The following is a 21,693-nucleotide window of genomic DNA, read 5'->3' as shown; positions in this document are numbered from 1 at the left end:
TAGAATGATCAAGTAAACCCTTTATTTGAAAAAGACTAAGTTTCTGTAGGACTTTCTAACCTTTACAGTAGATAAATCTTGCAACATATTTTCACCAAGCAAAGGCAAAGCTAAATGGCCTTCCAAAAACATCAAGGACAAAAGATCTGACAGGTAATTCTGAATATCGAACTAAGTTCTGGCTGCCATTTTGGATGCTTAAAACACAACATAAAAGCTTCCCACCATTGGTGTAAAAGGTAGAGGATGAAAGAGATGCAGAAATAAAACAGCCACTTTCACATAAAATACTTCTGAATTAAAAAAGAAAGCGAATTTCATTGTTCTCCTATCCTGCCTCTCAAAGGAAAAAAATCAGTTTTTTGCCAAGTTGCATCATTCAGGAATCACAGTCTCCATTAAACTTCATAAATGTGATGTTACAAAAGACTTTCAATACATCATTTTCTGTTTGCCTTGTGAAAGATCAGCATTAATATAAGACTTCATAAAATGTTAAGATCACTTGGTAAAATAGGGCTAAAGATTTTTTTTTTTTTTTTTTTAGGGCTAAAGATTTAAATATACAAAATGAAACCACAAAGACTCAAAGAAAATGGAAAATAGCTTTATAATCCTGAAGTAAATAAAATATTTTTCTAAGCTTTACACCAAACTCAGAAATTGGAAAGGAAAAGATCTTAAATAAAAAGCATAAACTTATTTGCCAAAAGTCACTATATATAAATATGAATGATATACTGGAAAGATATCTATGATATGTATGACAGAGTTTTCAAAACACTTCAAGTGCACCAATAAACCAGTAAGAACAAGGCTACAACACTGAGTGGAAAATTTAGCAACAAACATGCTGGAACAATTTATGGAAAACATAAAAATAAATTTACAATAGTGAAAAAAATACTCAGACTTAATACCAAAGATAACAAAGGAGGAGCAAAATTATTTTAACACCTAACCAATTAACAAAGACTCAACAGGTTAATAAGTTAGATAGGGGAAAACAGACATTGTAAACAGTGGAAATGTATACCATCATCCTTTAAGTGATTTCTTTTAACTTTTATTTAAGTAATCTCTACATCCCATGTGAGGCACAAACTCCCGACCCCTAGCTCAAGAGCCACATGTTCTTCTGATTGAGCCAGCCAGGCTTCCCTTCCTTCAGTGATTTTTAACAACAAAATTTTATAGGCAGATACACTGTGACCCTACCAATTCTCTTTCATTTTCTATTCATTTCATTTCTAGGAATTATCTGATAGAAATACTCACCCGAGTATAAAAATATACACACCTACATGTAAGAATGGTTGATGGAACAGTTTTTACAACATAAAATTAGAAAGTGAAAGGTATACCAAGAGTGAATTTATTAAAATTAAAATTTGTAATATCTATAATTAATGCAGCCATTAAAAAGAGTAGATCAACATGCCCTGTCATGGAGAAATATCAATACATTTCAAAAAGCAAGACAAATATGTATATTAAAATGCTATTTACATTAATCTATATGCAATATTAAAATGTTAGAGTATCTTTCAAATATAAAAAAACTAAAATTATAATATGTTGACAAACTGAATTTGAATATTAAAAAAAAACAATGTATATTTAAAAAATATAAAACCAAAATTACATGTATCTGCTAAATTTTCAGTGACCAGTTACTAACTTTATAGTCAGCAGAAAAAAAATTTTTTTCTAAAATAAAAAGACAAACCCAATTTAAAGTATAGTATATGACAAGTACAAATCCAATCGTCTTCTGAAGATGACAAGTTAAAGGGCTTAAAGGAGTCATAGAAAAATGTTTCCCATCTGAGGAATGAGAAGTCAACTGTGGAAAACTGACACTTTGATGAAACAGAGCTTTGATGAGGCCACAGTGCAGTAATTATGGCAATCAGATGTGGGTCCTATGGCTGCCCTGCCTCTTGTTACTATATTCATCATGTGAGTGGATACAAAGATAATAACCTATCTATAGTAAGTTACCCTCTCCTAGTTCTAATGGAGTGGAATTTCATTTAAAAACACTGAAATCTATCACTAAAGATAGGTATCTGGAAAAAAAAAAATCTAGAACAGAGTAGTAATTTCACTTTACCCATGCCCAGAAAAAGGCATCAACACAGTGACATGCAACAAATTAACTTTTTGATCTAGAAAATAAATTAAGAAGTGAGTCAATACACAATTTCTTCACAAGTTTCCTTCTATGATGTAACATCCCTCAAATTGGGAAACAAAAGCAACTACTGCCATATTTGAATATAAAAGTACTCTTTTTTTGTTTCCCTCTAAAGGAAGCCAGCCACACCTTTGATAAAAAGTCTGAAATGACAGGAGTCAACAATATGAATTCAAACACCATAGGGAAATTAAGATGCCTGTTAATATGTAAACAATGTTTTCACCAGGTGTTTCATTCTGAGAAAAAATCCTGGTTTTCTGAGATTGTTTTATCTTAAATCTGGAAGAGCCCTGAAAGAGCCAACATATACATAAAAGTTGACCAAGTTCCATACTCACTTGGGCACCATGAGGCTCTGGTGGCCCCTTTTTCCCTTTCATGAATAAATAAGTAAACTATTGGGTTTTTGCTTGTTTTCCTCTATTCTCAAATTTTTAAAAAGTAACTAATTTTTGCTTATTATAAAATACATATCCATCATGTATCTATACCCTTTAATTCATCCTAATTTTATGAAAACCAAAGGGATTTTGCACTTCTATTGTTTTCCATTTATAAATACAGAACAATGAAATATACATCCATCGTTACCTTTTAGTATTAATATTAGAAAGTTAGTAAAGATAGTGAGTTATCAACTAACCATATGACAGCTGTTACCAACTGATGCATGATACATATTTCTTTGCCTTTCACTTTCACTTATATTTACTCTCATAAAGTCCTCAGAAAAGTTTCTAAAAGACTTTCGTACTTGAATGTTCTGTATGTCCACCTTAAAGTTAATCTCAACGATAGATGCTGTAATAGGCAGGGTTGACTCCCCCAGAAGGTGTCTAAGCTCTGAACTATTTCTGAAAGACCAATGCTTACACATGCAAAGTATCTCTCAGAGGACCTAGGATTTGATATTCAGTGTAGGCTCACTGTTATGAAATCAACTTAAAGTGACATTTTAGAATATTAAACACATTTAGAACATTAAAAAACATCCACTTCCTACTGTCAGAACTTAAACTGATGATCTTCTTAGACTTTAGATGTGCAATTAAAAAAAAAAATAAAAACCAAAATCAAAAGCCCAACCATAAAAGCACACTGCAGTTTCAGGACCTTTAATGCAGCAGAGTGCAAAGTCACAGTCAGGAGAGGGGCCAGGTTTCCTTCAACCTAGAAAAAGCCAAAAAAGCTCTACCAAAAACATCAAATTAAGATTCCCTTTTAACTGTTATCCATCAAACTTCCCAATCAAGAAATACGTATCACATTCTAATCACACTTCAAATGTACAATGTACTTTATGTAAATGTTACTTACGTAGGCCAATAATACTTTCCATGGGCAGATCACTCTGCCACTTATAAAGTGATATCATTCTCACACCTGATTTGATCTTCACAAATACTCCATGAAATAAAGCAACTGGCTATTATGTACAATGTACACATGGAAATAAGATAGAGTCATAAATTATGTGCTCAACATCATTAAACATCCTGACTCCCAATCCAATGCTCTTTTTACAGTAATTTCATCATGATGGCAACATGAACCAGAAGGCTTTAGGATAATGATTTATGGACAAATACTAAAGAAAAATTAGACTTCTTACTTCCTGTAATGAAGGAAGAAAATCTTTGACTCACTTTACTAATTTTTTAATACTTCCTTCAGAAAACCCTACTGGCCCTTAATCAAGTTTCCACACATCATATGTCCTTTAAAAAAAGAAAATCCCTAAACTTATCAGTTACTTATAATCCTTCCCACATTATAGGGCTAAATTTCACCTTAGAACTCAAACTGAGGAACTTTTTTCAAGTTTATCTGGTGCAATATATTGGACATGACCTTTGAAACACACTCATACCACTAATTTGTTTTAATCTAGTCAAAACTATAAAACTGCCAGCAAGGAAATTCTTGAAAATATAAGTTATCACATACATTATGGCAACTTCCTCACCTAACCACACATAAGCATGCAAACAATCCAGCCTCTAGTAGTTCTGCATTGTTAGATGAGTCTGCATTTTCTGTTTTAAAATATCCTGGGCTTAACAGGCCTTGCTGCTGTGTCTATGTTCTTTACATGTAAGAAACTACTGCTCTGGGATCTTAGCAGTTCATACTCACCTAGCTTGTTTAAATCTTTATTTAACTTAGATAAGAATATAACTACACAATCTAAACTATAATACTGTGGAACCAATTAGTAAATCAAACACGTTCATCAATTATGTTTCTTATGCTCTGAAAATGGACCCAAATATCTAATAAGGATATTGAGCCAACACAATACACAAATATACAAATTCAAAGTACAAAACAGTGAAAAGGAATTGAAATTTGGGGAGGAAGCAAAGCTTCAAAGAATAATCTAAGAAAATAAAATATAACTTGAAAAACAAAAAAAGCTTTACAATGGATATTTTATTAAGACCTCATGAATACTTGAAGTTAAACCTCAATTTTTGAGGACTGATAATTGCAAAAATACATAGAATATTCCTACAGAAGACCAATGGGACCCTTTCTTTACAACAGAAAACAAAATGTGGGCTAAATAATATGCTTCGTACCCACCCATATCCAACATATCCATAATAGAAAATAAAAGTAAGCACAATCCAAAATATCAGTACCATATAAAATCAGGTACTCAAAGTGATTCAATGAAAACAAGTTTTAAAAGCCCTCATTTCATCATCGCTTAACCTCTTTATTTCCACCAGCAAATGCTTACAAATAGTAAATTTAAAATTCTCCTATTTCCAGATCTTTTCAGATTAATATGCCCATCTTTTCTCAGTTGATGGATTTACAGGAATAATCAAGATTACACTGCCTCAACTAAACACTAAGCAATTTTGTCATTGATTTTATGTACAAAATTAAAACAGATTAAAATGAGAGGTACAAATGCTAAGAATTATTGTCATATTTGGAGGTTTTTTCCTTTTAAATCCAATTAATGCATTTCTTGCCCCTTCCAAATAATTTACATTTCAATTGTTATTCATATATTCTGTGGATGGAATAACAGGGGCTCTATGTAGGTTTTTTTTGTTGTTCCTTATTCGCTTTTTTAAAGCAAGGTTTAGAGTCCATGGAATTGCTGCACTTCTATCCTTTTAAAAACTAAGTTCTTTCCTTCAGAAAGTGTGAAAGACACCAGAATGTATTAAAAAAAAAAAAAAAAAGGTCATTTGTAGTTTCACCATCTGATCACTTTTATAACTTTGAGCTTATTTCTAGTAGACATGATCACTTCTGGTTCTACAGTTGCGTTTACAAAATTAGAATTATACTATTTTCTAACATCTTTTCATTTAAAAACTGGTATTTCCCACACCCTTGAATATTATTTGAGAATGATTTAATAGCTTCTTTAATTAGAATTCTGTCTTTAGCATAAAGGGTTAAAAATTATGCATTATAAAAGTACCCTCATTTTCTCTGTCCCTTCACCTTTAGGATAAGAACTCGGGAAAGAATAGTAAACTAAACCACTCATACTAGCGTCCAAGGTGTGATAAATTATATCCCTCTGAGAAACGTGGGACCTAATAAGATTCAAGCCCTAAACCAAAAATATGAAGCGCTAACAGACATTTCAAGTACCATCCAATGGATGTAACGTTACTCGTGGAGGCAAATCTAAAATTCGCAAGGCTCCCTATTCCAGCTACAAGAAAGCTCCACTTCGTTTTTAAATAAAGCAAATGTAAAGCAGTGCAAATTTCACCCACTCAACAAAGTACCGTAATTGACGGATTTCGTTAAAATTTCCGCTCCCGATGGCAGAGCTGGATTCGTTAAACAAAGGTAAGTATGTAGCGCATACAAGGAACTGCGTAGAAAGCTGCTCCAGAGGAGTCACCTATTAGGAAGACCAGCTAAAATGGGCCGGCTGAGGGGGAAAGGATAAGGAAGACCTGATCCGTCAGCCTGGCGTCTAAGTAGAAATCTCAGCTGCATTATTTAATATTTAATCTTTCTATTCCTGGCATCACGGGGCTCAAACGTCACCAAAAAAGATGGGCCGGCTGAGAAACCCGGCCGGGTGACGCACGTAACATCTTACCATATGGATTCTAATCCACCAAGACCAAGAAGAGCCCCAGTCAGCCCAGGGAAGGAAGGAGGGTCCCCCGGGCCATCAGCTCCCCCACTCCCCTGGCACATCGCTCGGGTAAGCGAGCAGGGATCACGGGCTGCAAGACCTCCCGACCCGACACCTCTGGGGTCGGCGCAAGCCCGGGGGGCTGCGGACTCGCGCTCAGAGACCTCCCTTGCGCGCGCTCCCGCCAGGAGTCGGCGCCTCCTCCGCCCCCGGAGCAGCCCCAGCAGCAGCAAGCGGAGCCTCACAGAAGACCCCGCCCCTGCCTCCGCCAGACCACTCAGCTGCGGATGCCGGACGGTCCCCGACAGGCGGCCGCGACTCCTCTCGCGGGCTTCCAACCCGCCTAGGGCCGTACCTGAACGGGCAGCGCCACCCCCGACCGACTGTGTTGACTGTCGCGGCGGCGGCGGTCACAGCTGCGAGCACAGTGACGCCTCTCTTAAAAACAACAACCTGCTCGCAGGCGTCTGCAGCCGGGAGGCGGCGGGAGGCGGCGGCCGGCGGGGCGCCGCAGCGCATGCCGGAACTCGTAGTCCCGCCAGCTCCTCAGGTCCGGCGCCGGAGGAGGCAAGAACTACTACTCCCAAAGACGAGCGCAGCCCGCCGCGGCTCGGCTGCCGGAAGCTGGGCGGGGCGACAGCGATCCCCACAACATCCGGGCCCCGGCCCCGGAGTTGCTCCGCGGCCGGTTGCTATGGAGACGGGCTGCTACTACCACTCCAAAGGATTCGCGGTTTCACCTCGGAGGCTGCTCTCTGGATTAGGCGGATTAGTCAATACCTATTGATCCAGCGGACCGCTGACATTCTCTTTGCTGCTTTAATTGGGTGTAGTAAAAACCCTGCGCGTTCTCTGGTCTTGCCAACCGCTGCCGGGAAAGACTGCGTTTACGGAAAAAATAAAGAAGATACCGAGGATGACCGAGTACGACTGGGTGGGTTTGGGTACAGGGCTAAATGTTTTTGACAGTTCTTATTCCTTACTATAAATTTGGGGCACCTTGTACCGCCACTCGCCCCACCCCCCAAAAAATACATTCCTAGGCAACCACTGGGCTACACAGATGTAAATGTGCATCGCGTTGAGCCAGAATTGCCCCTGAAAGTATACAGTTGGGGATGCTGTGCAACTCGTACCTCGTTGAAAACAGCGGTGATGGTGATGGCTTTAAATGAGGACGTGCCTTGTTAATTTTACATTTTCTTACACTGTGCCTTGTTCAAAAAGGACAGGAGCAGAAAAAAAAATTTGGTGCACTTGTATTCACTCTTGGTGGAAACGTAGAAAGTTAAGGTTTAAGGTTAAAGTTAATGTTCTGTTCCCCAGTTGTGGCCAAAAAAAAAAAAAAAAGAATTAAATAAGAAAAGCATTAACAAGATTAACGAAGCAGATGATGGGCCTGAGCAGAAACAAAAGGGTTCCTCAAAATTAGACTTTCGGAGGGTGTTTTTGTTTGCTTTTGGTGTTGCTATGGTTAACATCGCCTGTGACACACCACCAAAAACAAAACAAAACCACGATTTTTAATTTTACAATTACACCTTCCATAAAGAGCATTTTTATTGTATCTAAATAGCTTGTTCTTGTTTATCTTTTTAAAAATCTGTATGTGTTTATAACAAAGAAGTCTGAAAAGTGACAGTGGCTTGGCTTTCTCTAATTCCAGGGGAGCCTGAGAATTACATTTGTGAGAAAGCTAATACCATGTCTTTGTAGATTTTTGTTCTTTTCAAGGCACTTTCATAGTCTTAATTTTTTAAGACATCAATTTCAAAGGAATCATTTAAAATTAACTTTTTTTATCCTTAATAATATTTGCTGATCCTGTATGTAAACTGACAAAGTATTTGAAATAATCCTTTTATAATTATTTGAATTAGGCTGTTTGGTTTGAATTGTATCTAATTTGAACTCCACATTTTAAGAATATCAGATTTGAAGAGAGTAAAACCCAAATAAGAAAACTGCACTGAGGCCTATGACATAAAGTAAAAGCAGTGAGTATTTTGTTTCTAAGTCTGTAAACATTTTTGAATTATCCTGGAAGTCAGAAAGATTCTGGTAGACACATTTCCAGATTGTGTGGTACAAATTATGCTAACAGAGTTTATCAGCTAATTCGTCTTCTGTTTTGACTAGATTTGGTTTACTGTATTCCATTTTGGGCCAAAGATAACCAGAATGTAGTAGAAGGTGATTGATGAAAGAGAGTCCTCTGTGACTGAGGTTGCCCTGGCAACCTGACTGGGTGTCCATAAAGTAAGTTAGGGTTGGTACTTTTTCCTACAAGTCATAGGGCAGCCACCTTCCACTCAAGAAGCTTTCCCTCTGCTCCAGAAACCTAGACTTTGAGAAAAGCTGACCTGTTGAGAGATACCATTCGATTCTGGTGACTTGCTATTATTATCCAATGTCTGCTCTTGATGTTTAAAACAAATTAATAGGCAACGAAAAAAGAAGTAGCAAGATCTGATGAGTTCTACTTCCAGCTTTGCCAGCTCCCTTCAAGATTATGAATATGAAGTATTAGTAAACTGTACTATACCAATGTAGTGTTATTAACCTGCAAAGTTCAGAACTGAATCCTGGAACTTCATCCATATGCATTGAGGTAACTGAAAGGAAATGGTAAAAACTAATTCTATTTATATAGCAATTTATCACTTACAATTTTCTTTTATTTTATCTCCAGAACAATAAGAACTATGGTAGTTTTTTTTTCTTTTTTTAAATTTTTTAAAAATTTTTATTTATTTATGATAGTCACACAGAGAGAGAGAGAGAGGCAGAGACATAGGCAGAGGGAGAAGCAGGCTCCATGCACCGGGAGCCCGACATGGGATTCAATCCTGGGTCTCCAGGATTGCACCCTGGGCCAAAGGCAGGCGCTAAACCGCTGCGCCACCCAGGAATCCCGGTAGTTTTTTTTCTTTATCAAGTTTTGTTTTAACCAATTTACAAATGAAAGACAGAGGTGAAATCATGGTAAGGTATTGGAACCTAGGTCACAGTTCCTGCCCAGTGCTACTCCTCCAACACTCAAATCTGAACAAAGAAAAAGAAAGTGAATTAACTACTTCATATTTACGGAATAGAAATCAGCTTTCAAAACAAATTAGGTCCCTGACCTTGAGAAACTTAACTTTGCTGAGACATTAAATTAAATAACCCAGGAATTCAGAATGAGCGAGGTTATGCTAAAGAGGGACCTGACTAATCTGACCCAAATGTGAAACCCAAAAAAGGTTTAAATCCTTATTTAAATCTGACACAACAGCTCTGTAAACATTCTAATCTTTATTCTAGAGTGGGAGACATTGAGATTATATGTTACTGGTATTAAAGATTTAGAATTCATAAAGGGCCTCAGCCACATGCATCACAAGTATCCATTCTAGAATTTTCAAATAAAAGGCACTTTAATGTATATAAACAATCTATTTAATACCACCTCAAAAGATCAGTTACAGTACCCTGCAAACCACCTTGAAGCGATTTAGATATAATAATGTAAACTTTGATCTGGAAGGATTTAGGTCTTAAGTATTCCAGAAGCTGCCAAATTTTTTGTTGTATTTTTAAGCGATTCTTATCACAAATCAGAGACCTTATCATGAATAAATCTACATATTCCTTTATGCTTTATGAATAACAAAATCACTTAGTTCTGATAAAAAGAAAACTAGGGGCCAAGGTGGAATCACTTGCCCCCAGGACAGCAAACCAACACTTAATTGCAGTATCACCCTCTCCAGGAGTGAAATTTTAAGCTAATCAATCAGAAATTTTCTATTAAGCACCAATAAGATTGATCTGTCACCTGGGCCTGCCCTCTTCCCCCCCCAAAAAAAAATTTGGGGTGATCTGCATAACAAGACCCTCTGTCCTTTGCCCTAAGGGAAGGTGACCTTGTCTAAAACAATTTTTTCTTTTATAAGTAAATTCAGTTATTTAACATATAATGTACTATTACCTTCAAGGTAGAGTTCACTGATTTCTCAGTCTTATATAATATCCAGTGTCCATTACATCACATGCCCTCTTTAATGTCCATCATCCAATTACCCCAACTACCCACAGCCACACCCCTCCAGCAACCTTCTTTGTTTCCTATGATGAAGAGTCTTTCATGGCTTTTCTCCCTCTCTGATTTCATCTTATTTTTACCTCTATTCCCCTATATATCCTTTTGTTTCATAAATTCCACATACGAGTGAGAACATAATAATTGTCTTTCTCTGACTTATTTCGCTTAAGCATAATACCCTTTAGTTCTGTCCATCATTGCAAATGGCAAGATTTCATTCTTTTGATGGCTGAATCATATATATATATACATATATATATATTATATTACATCTTCTTTATCCATTCATCTGTCCATGGACATCTCAGCATTTTCCACAGTTTGGCTATTGTGGACATTCTGCTATGAACACTGGGGTGCAAGTGCCCCTTCAGATCACTACATTTGTATCTTTGGGGTAAATAGCTAGTAGTGCATTTGCTGGCTCAGTCATAGTCACTCTATTTTCAACTTCTTGAGGAGCCTCCATACCATTTTCCAGAGTGGCTGCACCAGTTTGCATTCCCTTTCTCTGCATCCTCACCAACATCTGTCCTTTCCTGACTTGTTCATTTTAGCCATTCTGACTGGTGTGAGGTGGTATCTCATTGTGGTTTTGATTTGTATTTCCCTAATGCTGAGTGATGTTGAGCATTTTTTTTATGTGTTGTTGGCCATTTGTATGTCTTCTTGGGAGAAATGTCTGTTCATGTCTTCTGCCCATTTCTTGATGGGATTATTTGTTCTTTGGGTGTAGAGTTTGATAGATTCTTTCTGAATTTTGGATACTAGCACTTTACATGATAAGACATTTGCAAATATCTCCCATTCTGTCTTTTGGTTCTGTTGCCTGTTTCCTGTACTGTGCAAACACTTTTTGTCTTGATGAAGTCCCACTGGTCCATTTTTGCTTTTGTTTCCCTTGCCTTTGGAGATGTGTCTAACAAGATTGCTGTGGCCGAGGTGACAGGTTGCTGCTTGTGTTCTCCTCCAAGATTTTTTTTTAAATTTTTTTTTTTTATTTATGATAGTCATATATAGAGAGAGAGGCAGAGACAAGGCAGAGATAAAGGCAGAGGGAGAAGCAGGCTCCATGCACCGGGAGCCCGACATGGGATTTGATCCCGGGTCTCCAGGATCGCACCCTGGGCCATAGGCAGGCGCCAAACCGCTGCGCCACCCAGGGATCCCCTCCTCCAAGATTTTGATGGATTCCTGTCTCAGAGTTAGGTCTTTCATCCATCTTGAGTCTATTTTTGTGTATGGTATAAGAAAATGGTCCCGTTTTATTCTTCTGCATGTGGCTGTCCAATTTTCCCAACACCATTTGTTGAGGAGACTTTTTTCCATTGGAAATTCCTTACTGCTTTTTGAACATTAGCTGACCGTAGAGTTGAGGGTCCATTTCTGGGTTCTCTACTCTGTTCCACTGAACTATGTATCTGTTTTTGTGCCAGTATCATGCTTACAATGACAGCTTTGTATTAGAGCTTGAAGTCCAGAATTGTGATGCCACCAGCTTTGGTTTTCTTTTTCAGTATTCCTTTGGCTATTCGGGGTCTTTCCTGGTTCCGTACAAATTTTAGGAATATTTGTTCTAGGGATCCCTGGGTGGCGCAGCGGTTTGGCGCCTGCCTTTGGCCTAGGGCGCGATCCTGGAGACCCGGGATCGAATCCCACATCGGGCTCCTGGTGCATGGAGCCTGCTTCTCCCTCTGCCTGTGTCTCTGCCTCTCTCTCTCTGTGTGTGACTATCATAAGTAAATAAAAATTAAAAAACAAAAAAAGGAATATTTGTTCTAGCTCCGTGAAAAAGGTTGATGGCACTTTGGTAGGGATTGCACTGAATATGTAGGTTGCTCTAGGTAGCATATTTTGATAATATTCATCCTTCCAATCCATGAGCATGGAATGTTTTCCCATTTCTTTGTGTCTTCCTCAATTTCTTTCATGAGCATTCTATAGTTTTCTGAGCACAGGATCCTTTGCCTCTTTGGTTAGGTTTATTCCTAGGTGTCTTACAGGTTTTGGTGCAGATGTAAATGGGATAGACTCCTTAATTTCTCTTTCTTCTGTCTCATTGTTAGTGTATAAGAATGCGACTGATTTCTGTGCATGATTTTATATCCTGCCACTTTGCTGAATTCCTGTATGAGTTCTAGCAATTTGGGGGTGGAATCTTTTGGGTTTTTCACATAGAGTATCATGTCATATGTGAAGAGTAAGAGTTTGACGTCTTTGCCAATTTGGATGCCTTTTAGTTCTTTTTGTTCTCTGATTGCTGAGGGTAGGACTTCTAGTACCATGTTGAATAGTGGTGATACTGGATGTCCCTGCCATATTTCTGACCTTAGAAGAAAAGCTCTCAGTTTATCCCCATTGAAAATGATACTCAATGTGGGATTTTATATGACTTTTATGATACTGAGGTATGCTCCCTCTACCCCTACACCGTGAATAGTTTTAATAAAGAGAGGATGGTGGCATCCCTGGGTGGCTCAGCGGTTTAGCGCCAGCCTTTGGCTCAGGGCGCAATCCTGGAGTCCTGGGATCGAGTTCCGCGTCGGGCTCCTGGCATGGAGCCTGCTTCTCCCTCTGCCTGTGTCTCTGCCTCTCTGTCTACATTGAACAAATAAATAAATCTTTAAAATATAAATAAATAAGGAGAGGATGCTGTACTTTGTCAAATTCTTTTTCTGCATCTACTTAGAGGACCATATAGTTCTTATCCTTTCTTTTATTAATGTAGTATATCACATTGATTGATTTGTGTATTTTGAACTACTCTGCTGCCAAGGAATAAATCCCACTTGGTTGTGGTGAATTATCCTTTTCATGTACTGTTGAATCCTATTGGCTAGTATTTTGGTGAGAATTTTGGCATCCACATTCATCAAGGATATTGGCTTGTCTCCTTTTTGGTGAGGTCTTTGTCTGATTTTAGAATAAAGGTAATGTTCGACTCATAGAAAAAGTTTGTAAGTTTTCCTTCCATTTCTATTTTTTGGAACAACTTCAGAAAAATAGATATTAATTCTTTAAATGTTTGTTAGAATCCCCTGGGAAGCTATCTGGCCCTGGACTCTTGTTTGTTGGGAGATTTTTGAATACTACTTCAATTTCCTTGCTGATTTTGGGTCTGTTCAGGTTTTCTCTTCCTATTTCAGTGTTGGTAGTTTATATGTCTCTAGGAATGCATCCATTTCTTCCAGATTGCCTAATTGTTGGCATATAGTTGCTCATAACAGGTTCTTTGTTTGTATCTCTTTGGTATTGATTGTAATCTCGCTTTCTTTCAAGATTTTATTTCTTTGGCCCCTTTCTCTTTTCTTTTTCCTAAGTCTGGCCAGGGGTTTATCAATCTTATTCATTCTTTCAACCAGCTCCTAGTTTCATTGATCTGTTCTACTGTTCTTTTTTTTTTTTTTTTTTTTGTTCTACTGTTCTTTTTTTTTTTTTTTTTTTAAATTAACTTTTATTGGTGTTTAATTTACCAACATACAGAAAAACACCCAGTGCTCATCCCGTCAAGTGTCCACCTCAGTGCCCGTCACCCATTCCCCTCCAACACCCGCCCTCCTCCCCTTCCACCACCCCTAGTTCGTTTCCCCGAGTTAGGAGTCTTTATGTTCTGTCTCCCTTCCTGATATTTTGGTTTCTATTTCATTGATTTTTGCACAAATCTTTATTCTCTTCTCCTGCTGGCTTTAGGCTTTGTCTTCTGTTCTTTCTCCAGCTCTTCTGGGTGTAAGGTTAGGTGGTATATTTAAGACTTTTCTGGGCAGCCCAGGTGGCTCAGCAGTTTAGCGCCGCCTTCAGCCCAGAGCATGATCCTGGAGTCCCAGAATGGAGTCCCACCTCAGGCTCCCTGCATAGAGCCTGCTTCTTCCTCTGCCTGTGTCTCTGCCTCTCTCTCTCTCTCTCTCTCTCTCTCTCTATCTCTCTGCATCTCTTAAATAAATAAATAAATAAATAAATAAATAAATAAATAAATAAATAAATAAGTCTTTTTAAAAAATAAGACTTTTTTGTTTCTTGAGAAAGACTTGTATTACTATATACTTCCCTCTTAGGACCACCTTTGCTGCATCCCAAATGTTTCAAACAGGTGTGTTTTCATTTTCATTTGTTTCCATGAATTTTTAAAATTCTTTAATTTTATCATTAACCCATTCATTCTTTAGCAGGATGCTCTTTAACATCCATGTATTTGAGTTCTTTTCAAATTTCCTCTCATGATTGAGTTCAAGTTTAAAAGCACTGTGGTCGGGATCCCTGGGTGGCGCAGTGGTTTGGCGCCTGCCTTTGGCCCAGGGCGCGATCCTGGAGACCCGGGATCGAATCCCACGTCAGGCTCCTGGTGTATGGAGCCTGCTTCTCCCTCTGCCTGCGTCTCTGCCTCTCTTTCTCTCTCTGTATGACTATCATAAATAAATTAAAAAATTTAAAAAAAATAAATAAAAGCACTGTGGTCAGGGATCCCTGGGTGGCTCAGCAGTTTAGCACCTGCCTTTGCCCCAGAGTCTGATCCTGGAGCCCCAGGATCGAGTCCTGTATCGGGCTCCACGTGTGGAGCCTGCTTCTCCCTCTGTCTGTGTCTCTGCCTCTCTCTCTCTCTCTCTCTCTCTGTGTCTCTCATGAATAAATAAATAAAATCTTTAAGTAAAAAACAGCACTGTGGTCTGAAAATATGCAGGGAATGATCCTAATCTTTTGGTACCTGTTGAGAACTGATTTATGACCCAGTATGTATTCTATTCTACTCTGTATGCACTTGAGTATAATGTGTATTCTATTGCTTTAGGATGGAATGCTTTGAATATGTCTGTGAAATCCATCTTGTCCAGTGTGTCATTCAAATCATTTGTTTCCTTGTTAATCTTCAATTAGATGATCTGTCTATTGCAGTGAGTGGGGTGTTAAAATCCCCTACTATTATTGTATTATTATCAATGTGTTTCTTTAATTTTGTTATATAATTGGCTGCTCCCATGTTAGAGGTATAGATATTTATAAATGTTAGATATTTTTACTGGATAGTCCCTTTAATGATGATATAGTGTCCTTCCTTATCTCTTATTACAGTCTTTGGTTTAAAATCTAATTTGTCTGATATATGGACTGCTACCTCAGCTTTCTTTTGATGTCCATTAGCATGATAAATGGTTTTCCATCCCCTTATTTCAATCTGGAGGGGTCTTAGGGTCTAAAATGAGTCTCTTACACACAGAATATCAATGGGTCTTGCTTTTTTATGCAATATGATACCCTGTGTCTTTTGATTGGGGCATTTAGCCCATTTACATTCATAGTAACTATTGAAAAATATTAATTTAGTGTCATTGTATTAGTGTAAAGTCATTGTTTCTGTATATTGTCTCTGTTCCTTCTGGTTTGTGTTACCTTAAGCTCTCTCTTCACTTAAAGGATCCCCTTTAATATTTCTTACAAGGCTGGCTTAGTGATTACAAGTTCTTTTAGTTTCTCTTTGTCCTGGAAGCTTTTTATCTCTCCTTCTATTCTGAATGACAGCCTTGCTGGATAAGTATTCTTGGCTACATCTTTTTCTCATTTAGCACCCTAAATATATCATGCCAGTCCTTTCAGGTCTGCCAGGTCTTTGTGGATAGGGCTGCTGCCAGTCTAATGTTTCTACCTTTGTAGGTTATGGACCTCTTGTCTGGAGCTGCTCTCAGGATTTTCTCTTTGTCTCTCAGATTTGCTAGTTTCACTATTATATGTCAAGGTGTTGACCTATATCCTAGGTATATTTTGATCTGTTTGTTAGAAGAAACTACATCTCAAAATTGTAAAGAAAGGGAAAAAAATATACATATATATACAAAAATAAAATACATTGAAAGATTAGAATGTAACTGTAAAGATAAAAATTTAAAAAGACTTTTTTAAAAAGGAAAAAAAAGAGAATATGATCAGACAAGTAAAAAGAACAGAGCAATACATAGATTCTGGGTGTATTTGGTCTGTTAGAAGAAACCATATCCCAAAATTGTGAAGAAAGAAAAACATATATATACAAAAATAAATACAATGAAAGGATCAAATGCAACTGTAAAAATGAAAATTAAAAGTGACTGAAAAAAGTTGATAAAATAAGAAAGAGGTTGAAAAGGAAAGAGAAAAAAATAAAATTAAAATGGAAAGACTAAAGAATCATGAGGAAGAAGCCATAAATTCTATATACTATTTCCTCTGTATTGGAGTGGTAGAGTTCTCTGTGAGCAGTGAGCTTGGAATTAGCCAAAGGTTCTGGCTGACCTTCTGTAGGAGGGGCCTGTTGCACTCATTCTCAAGTGACTTTGCCCCTGGTGGAATTCCACCACCCTTGCCAGGGAGCCAGGCTAAATAAGTGGCTCTGGATTGCTGCTCTATGTGGCTTTTGTTCCCTGAAGGTTTTCAAGCCCCTTTAGAGGATAAAAATGAAAGTGGTGGCCTCCCAACCTCCAGCCCCAGAGTTGAAAGCTCACACCCCCACTCCTCAGAGCGCCCTCAGGGAGAAGCTGTCAATCCCTCCCGGCTCTCTGGCCTCCATCTGCACTCCATGCTCACCTAATCTGCAACCCAACATTTCTATCTCAGGCGCACTACCTCATTTCAAGTCTCCAACCCTGCAGACTCTGCAGTGCGCATCTGCGCTGCTCCTTCTGAGGGAGGGGAAGGGTCTTGCGGTGGTTCTGCCACCCCCTGGGCCCCTGCACAGAGACTGGCTGCCCAACTACCACTCTCTGGTTCACCGTTTATGGCAACACCAAGCTGAATGCCTACTACAGGCTTGCTCACTGCAGCCAGCTTCCCTAATTCCTGAAACAATCTTTTTTGCTAGGAATTTATCCTTCCTATGAAAACCTTCCATTTTGTACCACTCCTCCAAGCTACCCTCCACTTCCTGGATAGGATGCTGCCTGAGTCATGAAAAGATTAATAAAGCCAATTAGATCTTCAAATTTACTTGGTTGAATTTTGTTTTTTAACAGTTGCTATGGTTACATTTGGAAGGTCCTGATATTCAAGTCCTCAGATTAGGAAACAAAACAATCTAGTCCATCTCCTTTATTTTATGTTTATAGACAAGGAACTTGAATCCTTGTGAAATAATTTCATCAAATTCACAAAGCTATTAGTGCCCGTATCAGAACACAGAACTGGTGACACCTAATAGGTGCTTTTTACAACTCTTAGAGCAGAAGATACACAAATACCAACAAGATTCCCAATTAGTCTGCTTGACATGTTCTTGTATAAACCATGCAAGTATGATTATGGCCCTCTCTTTCCCCACACTCCTTTGCCTATCTCCCAAAGGCCTTTAACTCCTGACCATGGCCTAGCCACATCTTTCATAACAAGTGTGTGTAGCCCAGTACTCACAGCCTCATGTAGGGATCAGCAGCTTGAGCATTACCTGGGAATTTGTTAGAAATGCAGAATATTGGCCCTCCACCAGACCAGGGGCAGAATCTACTTTTTAACCAGATTCCTGTGCATTTTATATGTACATAAAGGTAAGAGAAGCACTGTACAAGAGAACACTACTATGGACTTCTGGTTCCAGATAACTTCTCAGGGTTATTGATAAAACACTTAGTAAAGCACTACTAAGATTTGGTTCCTGATTAGTAAAGTCAAAAGAATGAAGTGGGCTTTAAAGGTGGTTAGGTCAGTGGTTCTATCAAGAGAAATATTCATAAAATAATGATCTAATTCCCAAGAAGTAACCAATGAAGTTTTTCTGAGGCCAAAGATCAAGGCTCTGAGCTCAAGATATTAAGACAATAGTACAATAAGTAAGCACCTCAAACCTTTGTCAATTAAAATGTCAATCTTTAAAGAAATGGATGGTTAACCTGGAGAACTTGAGGAAAAAAGACCAGCAATTTCATCTCCCAAAACCTGTTTGCAATAGGGTAATTTACAATAAGAAAAAGACTTTTTCCCCTTATGCAAATACAACAGTAAAACAAGTGCTCTTGGACTGTATTTTCAAAAAGATCCAAAAGATTTCTCAAAATTGTTTAAATAAATTCTCCTGAAAAGTTACTTTGCCTTGTGTATGTCATTAAGGCAAAGCATGAGAACATAGTATACCAGTCTATGATACCACTTCATTTTATAAACTATAAATTTACAAACTTTATAAATTCTATGGAATAAATGGAGTCTCTAGATGATATCCAAAAGAAGAAATAATCCAGGCTCCCTTATTTTACAAACAGGAAACTGAAGCATAGAGCATCAGACTTATCCAAATTTTCACATTCCTGGCAAGTTTAGAAGACTACAACCTGGGTCTCGTAACTCCAGTGCTCTTTTCACTAACCTTAATTCAGATTTTTAAATCCTTTATCCACAGAAAACTACTTTCATAAAGTTTATTAAGGATACTCTTCAAGTAGAACATTAATAATTGACTGAAGAGTTGATTGAATATGGTTTTATATTGTCCTCCTTTGTCAGAGGGTTAAAAATACCTTTCTCCTAGTTTGTTTCTTCTATAATGTGATTTTTAATCAGTATGTAATTCATTTGAAGTTTATTTTGATAATATTTGAAGGCAAAGATCTATATTTTTAAAAATAGCTAGCTATTTTCCCAACATCATTTGCTGAGTTGGTTCCTTATATGTTTGTTTTCCATAAAATAAATTGTAAGGCTTAGGAATTTTGTATTATTCATCATTACATTTCCAACATCTAACAATGTGTAGCACACAGTAAGTACTCAATAAGTATTTGCTGAATTAATGAATGAATGATAAAGTTTATATAGTCTGTTCCATTTGAATTCTTTTATCTTCATTAACAAAGCTTGATGTTTTTAATAGACTTGACTTTATGAAGGATAAAGCATATTATGTGCACATGTTAGGAAGCTACAGGCACTTTTGCATACATTCTTTTTAATATCTCGCTCCTTCACATCCCCAAATAGGTAAATTATTTGTATTTTAAATATTTATATATTAAACATTGTAGTAAATTGTAGTAAACACCACCCAAGTGTTTGTCCAGAAACCTAGTAGTCATCCTTGATCTGTCCCTCTTCACCATGACCCACAATCAATCACCAGGTCCTGTGAATTCTACTTCCAAAATATATTTCAGATTTATTTACTTCTCTCCCTCTCTATACCACCACCCTACTATAGATCATTGTCATCATCACTTGTCCTTCTGTAGCTCCTTTCTATATCCATTCAAAGCCCTAACAGCAGCCAAAGTAATCATACTAAACTTGTTCCTTAATGACATGCATCTCCTTAAAATCCTTCAATAGCCTTCTATTGCTTTTAACATGAAATTCCAAATTTTTAACAGAGTCAACAAGACCCTTAAGATCTGGCCCCTGCCCTTGTATTCTCATCTCAAGCCATTTTCACTCTAACTTATTTGACTTTGGCCTCGCTGAGTTTTTCTTTATTCCCACTTCTGTCTTTTCTGTCTTAGATTCAGTGACACTCACTAGAATGGCCTTTCTTAGCCCCCATACTAGGTTAGTACCCCCTAGAAGTTTTCATAAATATCTTGTATTTTTTCCTCCATAGCACTTATCACAATTGTAATTATTAGTTGTGTAATTATTTGCTTAATGGTATGCCCACAAGGCTAAAATCCCTAAATGTTTATTTTGTTCTCCTCTCATTCTAGAATTCAGCAGTATGTCCTCTTCTAACTATGCCTTATTACAGATTTTCTCCAAGATTTCCAGATGTTTTGATAAATTCTCATGATTCTAATACAGGATTTTTAAAAGCTATCTTATACATACTTTTGATAAGTTTGCTTTGTACAGAGATTATGTCACTTAATGACAACTAGCCACTGCCCTCAAGAGAACAGAATTTCCAAAAGAGTGAAGTGGACGTGCTTTTTTGTTTTGTTTTCTTCTAGTTTTACTGAGATATACTTGACATATAACAGTGTATAAGTTTAAGGTGTATTACTTGATTTCTTGTAGGTATGTATTGTAAAATGATAACCACAATAAGAATACATCCATCACCTCACATAATTAAAGTTATTTTTGTGGTGAAAACATTTAAAACTACTGTCTTAGCAACTTTCAAGTATATAATACAGTATTGGTAACTCTGCTCATCATGCTGTACATTAGATCCCCTGAACTTATTCTTCTTATAACTGGAAGCTTGTACTCTTTGACCAACCCCCATGGCAATCACCATTCTTTGGGTTCCCTTTTCTTCACATCCTCACCAACCCTTGTTATTTGACACTAGCCATGCTCACGGGTGTGAGGTGATATCTCATTGGGTTTTTAATTTGCATTTCTCTGATGATTAATGATGTTGAACACCTTTTCATGAATCTGGTGACCATCTGTATATCTTATTTGGAAAAATGTCTATTCAGGTTCTCTGCTCATTTTAAATCAGATTGTTTTGTTAGCACATTGTATGAATTCCTTGAATATTTTAGATATTAGCCCCTGATCAATATGTTTTGCAAATATTCTCTCTCATTCCATAGGTTGTCTCTTCATTGTGTTGATTATTTCTTTTGCTGTGCAGAAGCATTTCAGTTTGATGCAGTCTCACTTGTTATTTTTGCTTTTGTTGCTTATGCTCTTGGTGTCATATCAAAAAAATCAATGCCAAGAACAACATCACAGAGATCTCCCCTGTGTTCTTTTCTAGGAGCTTTGTGCTTTCAGGTTTTATATTTAAGTAACTAATTTTGAGCTAATGTTTGTGAGTGGTATAAGACAGGGTTGGTGCTAACTTTGTTTTTTTCCCCAAAATTTTGTAATGGAGAATGATTTGATGTGTTTATATTTCAGGACAAGAAATGTGCTTCAGCTTCAGATTCAGGCACAGAAATGAAACCTGAACAACTTCCTCCTTGTGTGAACCCTGGCAATCCTGTGTTTTCATGTATGTTGGACCCAAAGACACTCCAGACAGCCACCTCACTATCAAAACCTAAGATGATTATGTATAAAACCAATTCAAGTAATTATGGTGAATTTTTACCTATGCCACAATTTTTTCCTTGCAATTATACTCCAAGGGAGCAAGTATTTTCAAGCCATATCAGAGCTACCGGATTTTATCAAAATAACTCTCTAAATGCTGCACCTGACAGAACAAGAACCCTTGATTTTCCTAATCTTCAACACACTCTATGAATATATATTCCTTTGCATATTTAAGAGAAAATATATTCAGGAAAGATGAGCTTTAAATCCAAGGCTAGAATACCTAACTTGGAATTTAAAAGTATTTTAATTTGTTAAAAAGAATACCTTTAAGAAATAAAGCAT

General features: G+C 37.4%; 2 protein-coding genes across 5 annotated transcripts in view; one reads left to right on the top strand and one right to left on the bottom strand.

Moving 5' to 3' along the window:
* The window catches only part of CCPG1 (cell cycle progression 1), a 38,780-nt gene extending 31,958 nt beyond the window's left edge, over positions 1 to 6,822 (bottom strand). For all 4 annotated transcript variants that reach the window (XM_041738877.1, XM_041738887.1, XM_041738897.1 and 1 more), the window contains exon 1: positions 6,685 to 6,822. The gene's annotated coding sequence lies outside the window, so the exon portion shown is untranslated. The remainder of the gene's footprint in view (positions 1 to 6,684) is intronic.
* C2H15orf65 (chromosome 2 C15orf65 homolog) lies at positions 6,294 to 21,693 on the top strand. The gene is made up of 2 exons (XM_041731530.1): positions 6,294 to 7,253; positions 21,211 to 21,693. Exons 1-2 carry the CDS (start codon positions 6,294 to 6,296, stop codon positions 21,556 to 21,558), a joined length of 1,308 nt encoding a protein of 435 aa, XP_041587464.1. The 3' UTR covers positions 21,559 to 21,693.

The sequence above is a fragment of the Vulpes lagopus genome, chromosome 2 (assembly GCF_018345385.1).
Source record: "Vulpes lagopus strain Blue_001 chromosome 2, ASM1834538v1, whole genome shotgun sequence".
NCBI lineage: Eukaryota > Metazoa > Chordata > Mammalia > Carnivora > Canidae > Vulpes > Vulpes lagopus.
Note: the sequence above shows the minus strand (reverse complement) of the source record. Positions and strands in the feature narration are given on the sequence as shown.